General features: G+C 33.1%; 1 protein-coding gene across 1 annotated transcript; it reads right to left on the bottom strand.

Moving 5' to 3' along the window:
* Nucleotides 1-4,571: 4,571 nt before the first annotated feature.
* Nucleotides 4,572-5,300, bottom strand: LOC134238823 (uncharacterized). Its single transcript, XM_062720932.1, has one exon. The coding sequence runs from the start codon at nt 5,298-5,300 to the stop codon at nt 4,572-4,574; it is 729 nt and encodes a 242-aa protein (XP_062576916.1).
* Between the last annotated feature and the right edge of the window lie 4,539 nt (nt 5,301-9,839).

The raw sequence follows: 9,839 nt of genomic DNA, 5'->3' as shown, positions 1-9,839 counted from the left end.
TGATCAATATCTGAACATCAATATATAATTTCAATCGATAAAACGTGAAGCAATAAAATCTAGTAATCAAACTAAGTTGCCTTTAATTATGTCAAACATACCTCAATTGCTGATTGACATTTTTCTTTCTAATTATTAGTCCATTATGAAAACACTGAATTGACGACGGGTTTTTTTTCCGTTATTTCCTGATCATGACAAGTAGCACGGTGGGTGTGACCGGTTGGCAGGGGATCCCCACTATTCCATGACACCTGATCCCACCTCTGATGTTTCGGAGGTCCGTGTTTGCTCCGCTCTTATTTTGTATTGTTTTATGGACTTTGAGATTGAATACTGTTTGTCATCTCCATATCCTTCTTAATACAATTCATAATATATGTATAAATGAGGCGTTCTAACACTTTATATGTTGATAAGATGACAAACTATCAGGCTATATACAAAGTTACAACACAACAAGTGCAAAGCTATTTTCGCTTCCGTAGTTTTCTGATATGGACCTGACTATGCTTGGCTGAAGTCATTCACTAAAATGACGCCAAAGCAAGTCTTATTCCGGATTTTGTCACGATCAGTATCTAATGACGTAGGAGAAATAACGAAACAAAATGAAATTTCTAAGAAAGTTGTGTGTACATTTAGAACAATATATAAAATTGCACTTCTTTTGTAAAAAGAGTCATTGGTATTTATATGTCTGTTATTCTAACCTAATGTCTTACTCAAAAAATATATGTATAAAAAAAGTTGTAATTATTTTCGTCATCAGATCAACAAAAAATAAAAACACTTTATAAGTTTCATTTTTTTAAACTTAAAATTTGTTGTTTTTTTTTCAGCGCAGAACATAGATACTATAATAAAAGCTTCATTTACATTTCAAAGACAAAAAAAATCAAACGTGTCTTTATTTTTTAAAGCACTTTTTGGATGCAGGAATAAAGTTAATAAATCACATAGAAAAAAAAATCTAGTGCATGTTGGCATGTAAAGAGTAGACACGGTAACAAATTTCTAGTATACATGTATATTTATGTAAGTAACGATCGAATGTATTTTATGCATACTTTCTGAATAAAAAACAGAATTTACTATGAATATAAAGAAGAACTCTTCTAAATATATGAAATATTTTTGTTAAAAGACAATTCAAGGTGTTCAAAATGAGTACAAATCGACGGAATTTTCTTTTCACTCTTTTTCAATATTCCTGACTGAGAAATCAATATATTTTCCTTTGAATCGTTGCACAGTCCAAATGGTTTAGCTATATTTGAGTCTATGTAACCGAGGAACACTCCATATTTGTCTATAATATGAATGCAGTCATTGTTATAATCAGCTACTATAAGTTGGTTTATACTGTTTGAAGTGATTCCTTTTGGATTGAATTGACGGTTGTGTCTTACCGGATAATGTCCAGTATACCTGAATTTTAGCTTTCCTTCTTGGTTAACAACCACTACTGCTCTAGCTCCGCTATCTATCACACAAATACCTAGATACACGTTCTCACAAATACTACTATTGTCACCAAGGGAATAAAGAGGATTTACGCTGGTCTCATTTTATTTTATTTTTAGAAATTTACTTTGTATATTTTAAACAAGACCAGGTTGTTTTATATATTATAATATCACTTTCAAGATTAGGCTCTATCAATAAATTCGTAAACTTAATTATATTCCCACTCTTTGCCTCTTTTTCACACTTCTTGGACCCAGCTTTTCAGGATTGTCTTACGAAGCAGAAATAGTCTCCAATAGGATCGGGTCCACGTTAAAGTCAAAAACATACCCAAACCGTGTGAGATACTTGTATTATATTCACATTCATTTCAAAAGCATTTTTTATTTTCAAATTTTTGGTTATCTTTTTTTCTTATCTCATAGATAAGACAGTCATGAAGGTTTATATATTATCTTTTTTCGGTTATATTTGACCGATTATTTTGCTGTTGAAATATTGAGATCCGTAGCAAGCAATTTTTCAAAAATAGTACAAATTATATAAATGAAATAGTATCAATTTTTGATTAATGTTTGCCGTTATCTTTACAAAATTAGACGAAGAAAAACTTGTCAATCTCTGTGCCACACAAAGCGATACTTTTTTTTTTAAAATTTCTATCTTATTGATCTACATTTGTGAAATTAGAATCTTGACGTTAAGAAATATATATATATTGAAAAAGAAAAAATAAATTGTAACTTGAATTTTAACAATTTAAAATGAAAAACTTTGTCTGTGTTCTATTTCTCGACATGAATAATAAAATTTGAACAAAACTAGTTCATACATGGTGAAATTGACACTCTAAGATAACCTTTGATATGACTGCCGATAAAAACAATCTCTTGACTCTACAACGTAAATATCCAGCGATTATTGATAAAAAGCACGAAGCAAGTATAATTAATGATAGTATATTTTGTATAAAACTATGAGACTTTATAACTATGAAAAAATAAATAAATTGAAAACACATGATAAAAATAATTCAAAATCAAATGCCTGTTAAGTGTAACGGTTCGCAAATAATTCAGGTTGTTAAGTTTCCATATAAAAGGAACTTGTCATGTAGGTTGAGTACCGTGGAATCATCATTGTTCGTGGGGACCAAAGTTCGTGGCCTTCGTGGGTAACCCTGGCCCACGAATTTACGTCCCCACGAATGTATATATAAACATCTGTTTTACCTTATTACAGCTGACGTAAATATAGTTCATAATGAGGACCTAGCTTAGATCACTTATTTTAAAAGGTCCTAAATATAGGGAACCCCGATCCTTCAACTGGCGTCGGAATTTCATAAATATTATTTTGGATTCTGTTGAAAATTACGCCAGAAGATGGGCCAGATATGAAAAAAAAGACCTTGACACATTGTCCTATGCTCGGCACTTACGGCCTTTGAGCAGGGAGGGATCTTCATCGTGCCACACATGCTGTGATATGGGGCCTCGGTTTATACGGTCTAATGCGAAGGACCGCCCCATTTAGTCGCCTTTTACGACAAGCAAGGGGATATTGAGGACCTATTCTAACCCGCATCCCCACGGGGCAAAACAGATTTTGAAGTTTATCAGTTTTTACTAATTTTACTTTCGTTTTCATTAAATAATTTCGATCCCGATGCAAATTAGAGAACTGATGTGTTAATGCATACATCGGATACTGCGGAAAGAGGCACAACTGATTGAGCTTGCTCGTTTGTTGCCTGCAGCTGAGAGGAAAGGATAATTTCGGTCTGTCTGTCATTCGATGCGTCTGTCTGTAGTTCTGTCTGTCTGGAACACTTTCATTTCCCTAAAATATCTCTAAAAGCCTTTGAGATTTTGCAGTGAAATTTTACACAACTCACTATGACCTATGGACGACTCCTTGATTTTGAGATCAAAAAGACAAGGTGATAAATTGAAAATTCTGTCTGACTTAAAACTTTGTTTCAGCTCAATATTTTTATACAACAACTACCTATGTCGAAAAGAAGATCCATAATTATTTTTGTGACAGTGTGTAAAAGTTTCATTTCCAGTCAATATTTAAAGAAACTTTTGAGATTTTACAACTGAATTTTATCCAAAACTCCCTATGGCCCCGCCAGCCTTTCTTGAGATGTACCCTTAGATCTGTGCATGCTATTCTTTTTTCTCTAAGTGGGAGATGCAGATTCCATTATTTAGCTTGTTTTACATTAAATGACATCATTTAGGTTGTGGCAATCATCTTTATAAATTTATAGTTTCGTTACGTTATAGTTAGAAATCTGATAAACGAATTTGTATATCCAACATTTTTATATTTTGTCTCAATACTTCTTTTCGAATTTCAAGTTAAAATTTTAAATTAGCTAGCTACGTCTAATTGAGATACTTAACAGAGTAAGAGTGAAGAAGTACCAATATATAACACAAAGATAAAGCTTAACAAAGCTTACATGTTTCATGCACATGGAACCTGTTTGCATGAATTTTCTCTATTCTCAAAGTACTAGAAAATGTACAGGGTATTTTAGTTGTCCTTTATCGATATTCTCAATTAAGGGTTTAGTATGGTTGTTACGGTATCGCAGAGACAAAGATGTCTCCATTGCCTATACACAGTAGCCCTGAATGATTCACCCTGCGACATGGCATACTCTAACAGGGGTGATAGTGAAGCTTATGAGGTCCGTGTGATTGTTACAACTGCTATAATGTCCATTACCTTCCTTCCTAAAATCGTATAAATCCGATAAAAAGCTTGGTTTATGACTTCATGGAATTATGTTTTGTGAACTTTAACTTAAATTAATAGGATACTTTCTGTTCTTTCATTCAAGAGACAAAAGGACAATAGAATCCGCATGTATCAATGTTTATATTAACAACAGCGGTAAGATTTCTATAATTGGAAGGTATAATTTAATACAACTACAAACAGCATGACCTTTTTAAAGTTAATTCATTGTTATGTATATATTAGTTCTCCCTCGTCATTACACCCGGCTGTTAATATACAAAAATATATTGCATTATAATCCATCTATTAAATATCAGCACCTGCCCTAGCTTGAACATTTTTCTTCACTCCGGGTCAGAAGACTTGGTAATAAAACCATTGAGTGGTGTGCTTGTGTTTTCAGTTTCACCACCAGTAGCTAGATAAAATTTATTGTCAATTAACCCAGCATTTATATTCAGCAAGGTAGAACTATCTGCTGTAAACTGTGCTCGGCCACATAATTTTTCCTGCATATAGCAGCAATCCCCAAACTTTGCAGAACGGATTTTACAATGATTGGCTCCATCTCGTTGGAAATCTTCAACAAAAGAGTAAACTCCGTTTATCATTTCACCATTTGTGATTGTTTTTATTGTTGCCATGTGAAACCAATTTGGCGAACAACTGTTTTTAAGATAGCAAGAAAATGCTGTCCAAAGTCCATCAAGGTTTTCGGCCTCAATTTTAAATTTAGCGGGTTCACCAACTACCCATTCGAAAGGCATCATGGTTTTACCACCTGTTCCTTCATTACCAAATCGAGAAACCTGGACTCCCTCTCCGCTGTAAATAACCTTAACTCTTTCATCCTCACAAGGGTCTACATTTGTCTCGCTGTCCCAGACTGAAAAGATCGCCATTTTCTTTCCGTCACACAGTTCTTGTATGCCGCTGTATCCATGCCTAAATGCGATGACGCAGAAATACGTCCCCTTTTGAGATTCAGTGACACAGACTTCGTTACGAACACATTTTGCGTTCTGTGGTAAATCAAACCACAAGTGAACGGTACGAGCTGCGGAATGGGACATGAATAAAGTTAACTTTTTTCTGAAAAAAAATATTTAAAATTACTTTTAATTTGATTAATGAAATACATGGATTCCGAATCAATTAAACATTATCACACACTCACACAAAGGTTTCAAAACTATCAGAAAGTTTAATTACATATAATGAGACAAAATGAAGATTATCTTAAGCTTAAATCAGAGTACATAATATTATTCTCTTCTCTGAACTTTTCATGAAAATATTGCCTTGTCTGTCCGTCTGTCTGTCTGTCTGTCTGCAAAAACTTTAAACATGCCTATAACTTTTTATTGGTAGGAGTATGACTCATATTTCACAAGTGAATTCCTCGTGAAAAGGTCTTTCGTTTGGAATCGACATGTTCGACCTCTTGATCTTGAGTTTTGACCAACTTTTGCAAAAGATTACCTAACTTTTACCTTACCCACCTTTTGGCAGTTGGTGCTAGGGCTTTCAATGATGTGTATTCATCTTGACAATTTTGTTTTAAAGTTTTAAAACTTTCCAGGTGTGTAAACCGAGTTAATCCGACTTTTAAAAAACATTAACCCTCATAATAGCTTTTGAAAGTAAGTACTAGGCTTTTAGATTTCACGTCTTGTGACAAGAAAGGACAAGATAGGGTAACAGCCGAATTTTTTATATAAAAATCAGAACACTGATAAAACTGTGATAGTTTGTAGTTAAGAAATTAAAATGATGCTTACTTTAAGACAAGCACTAATTTTGATTCAAAGGCTATATGGAAGCCACTAGAGGGTTCAGAAATAGGACATTTTCCCAAATTTCCTCAATTCTGGTGGATTTTCATCATATTTTGGGTACATTTCTCTTCGGAAAACATAGAGCACACGCTTGCCTATCTGAGATTTTTACACATATACTGCATCTGATATCAGTGTATAAAATATATAAATTTGGTAGATAGGCAAGCGTGTGCTCTATGTTTTCCGAAAGAAAATGTGCTGTAAAATTAGTGAAAATTTGCATAAAAATGAGAAATTTCGAAAATTGACCCATTTCCTGACCTCACTGTGACCTCTGAATATTCTTAATCTTAAAACCAGTACTAATTTTGTGGCAGGGGTGAAAACAGGTTTTCATGGATAAACTGTTGGATCATTCTGAAAGACACCAAAAATCGGGGGCCAAATACTGGTCTTACCCTATCTTGTCCTTTCTTTGGATACAAACAGTTTTTACCTTTTGATCTTGACCTTAGAGTTGACCTACTTATGAAAGGCTTTAACTTTCGCCATAAATTTTGAACAGTTAGTGCTAGGACATTTTATTTAATTTTGCATGAGAATGTTTGCAATGTGTCCATGAGTAAGAAAGAAATTTTCAAAAATAATTTTATTTATAGAATTATCGACTACGGGCAAATGTTTGGTCGAACATCGACCGATGATTCGCCGTTATATGTTGGACACCACCCAACCCCCCGATGACCTCAGATTCAACGGATATTTGACGATGCTCGGCCATACATGGCCGATCCGTGAAAGATGTGTTGATGATAGGCTGCCGATACAATTCAGTAGAATACCGTTGAAAATGTTACTACAACAATGACATCATTGGACTTCAATTACACAAAAACGGTGCAGACGAATTTTATAAATTTTCAGAGAATGGAAATCAAAGATAGAGGAATCATATAGTTAATTTTCATGGCATGTTTTTGAACACTTTTAAAAGCCCTCCAAACCCGCGACCTACACTAAAAACGGGTCATGATCAGTACATAATGGGGTATTTTGTGAAATAGCTGACACACACACACACACAAATTACATAGTTGTTGACGGAAATATTTTGTAGGTGTGTCTCATTTCGCTTATTTCGCAAATGTGTGGCATCATAATGGACACGGAATAGCGAATAGTGGACTTCGGACTTTAAATTTGGGGGAGCATCTCAAAGTGTAGAATTTATAAATCATTGGCATTTGATATTATGACTATCAATAAACAGCATACTTCTGCGACATTTATAAATAGGAAATGAGGAACACTTGGATCACTTTAATGTTTCAGTCATTATCTTTGGAATTATCTTTGGAATAGGAACTCGCATCGAAAATGTATCTTACTTTTCTCTCTTATTTACTTCCTTATATAAATATTCTTTACTTTTTAAATTTTATTCTTAATACTTGACTTTAAAGATGTTTCATTTAAAAATTGTTTTCTATATTCCTGTTTAAACAACCCCCTCCGAAAAAAAACAAAAGGTTATGCCCTAATCTATATCGAATTTGAAATAAATAGTGATGTACATTTGACTCTGCTGGGAACATGATGCAGATTCCTGATCTACTCAGCTTTCACAGATTTATACCGATTTCAATTACTTGGTCCAATTCATTTAAATAAGCGAAGCTCATATTTATATAAAGACGTAATATAAGAACTCAAGTAATTTTCCAAAGAAAAAATGGCCAAGCATTGAAATGGGACTTATAGAGTATTTTGCCAAAATATTTACACATGATTAACAAGACTGGACTCATAGCAATTCAGCTCCAGGCTCATAGTGCTCATGATCGCTGTACGTGCGATTTTGAAAATGCCAATCCTCATATAAAGGTAAAAATATAAAATGAGGAATAATATGCAGTATTATTTAAAACCTAAATAAAAAAGTAAAGAAGATGGGCGTATAAGGCGGGCAGATGGGCGTATAAGGCGGGCAGAATGCCTATAACGCGACAGATAAGAAGGGAAAAAAATTAATCTCAATTATATCCAAATTTTATGTCATATCTCATCTAATATTAAAGTATACTTAATGTAAAATCTCTATAATTTACAAAGATCTCACAAAAAGTGAAAATATTTGCCCGTGAAAAAGCATAGACAGACTTAAGAGAACAAAAACGATTATTTTTTCATACTTTAACAAAATTGTTCAATGTGAGTGGGTCTTCGCTCCATTTTTTTGAAAGATAATCCTAACAGTTTGCGATAAAATGTATATTTTTTGGTTTACAAAAAAATGGAGGGAAGACCCACTATACCTTAAAAATACACTTTTATGACAAAACATTCGCATCTTTCCGAGAAATACTTTAAGTCCACTAAGTCAAAGGTCATATCACAAACATGATTTAAATGCCACTATAACACATTAGCCATGTAGCATAGTGGTTAGCGCGTTAGTCTCAAAGCAGGCTGATACTTCGGTATTTTATTGCTGGGGTTCGAATCCCACGAATACCATGAAATATTTTTATGAATGAATTTTTTAAAGAGATTTATTTTTTCTGATAAAAAATTTTTTTTCTCATAATTTCATAAATTTCAATAATGAGATGTAAATTTAAATACTCAGTTTACATATCAAGTGTGATTTCTCAATATCTGACACTATAGGCATTCTGCCCGCCTTATCCGCCCATCTTCTTTACAAGTTGTAGGCATTGGGTGCAGGAGAGACAACCCGCCTTTGCATCTAAATATTTGGAAGTAAAAAAATTATTTATTTATTTTAACTCGTGTTCGCAAGAATTTTAAGTTTCTGCCATTTAGATTATTACCTCACCCCCCCCCCCCCCCCCGCCCCCTCCACAAAACCACAAAACACACATATTCCTAACATAATCAATCCTGGTTCTATCTATTGTGTAAATGAGTGCGGCTCATAACTCATTCATTTGTTAATAAATTTTTCATCGTTTTAATTGTTAAATATTAAATTATTTTTACTGCCACAATGAAAAATATTCCGTGTATTGTTTATATTTTTTTTACCCGATGCAGACAGACAACCTTAAAGATGCAGTAAGTCAACCGAATTTCCTTATTGCATATACATATAAGTTTAAGTGTTGGTGTATGGGGATTGGTTTGGGAGTAGTCATTCAGAATTAATGGTTTTCTAAACATTGAAAAATGTTTGTTAATCAGAATGTACCTTCCCCTTATAAATTACGAGATACATAATATAATTACTTCCATAAATTGAATCTGTAAAATTATATATGTTTTTCATATTTCAATGTAAAGTTTCTTGTCATTTACTATCGAAAAAACGACAGGTCCCTCTATTTAGAATATCGAATTCTTCTTCTCGCATAAAAACGTACTACGCACAGTTCGTGTTTTATATTCTAAAATTGTAAATTAAATACATTTTTGAACATAGGTGATGCATGTGTCTTACTTCAATTTATATTTTATGCAGCCAACATTTACTTGAGGAATTGATCAAGTTTAAAATGGTATCGTTTTTGTTTGATTTTTTTTTTCCGACGGTTAGCTTTCAAAATATTTGCGGCTATCGTCTCCATCAATTAGACGCATGCCTTTTCACATATATCAAAGCGATCTGATGATCAAGACTCATTTTCATTGTTTACTTTATATATTTTCCGGGCGACAATTGATGGTTACATCAATTTTTTTCTTGTTATTTACTGTCTATTGTTTATTGTAATTACATGATACCACACTTCACAATTTTTTGTCTTTATATAAAATTCAGATAAAAAGAAAATCCAAGTAAATTTTCACTTTGCAATAGCATTTAAGTAG

The sequence above is a fragment of the Saccostrea cucullata genome, unplaced genomic scaffold (genome assembly GCF_032062105.1).
Source record: "Saccostrea cucullata isolate Sc308-1 unplaced genomic scaffold, CSIRO_AGI_Scuc_v1 ctg257, whole genome shotgun sequence".
Taxonomy (NCBI): Eukaryota; Metazoa; Mollusca; class Bivalvia; order Ostreida; family Ostreidae; genus Saccostrea; species Saccostrea cuccullata.
The sequence above is the reverse complement of the archived record's forward strand: the minus strand, read 5'-3'. Positions and strand labels throughout refer to the sequence as shown.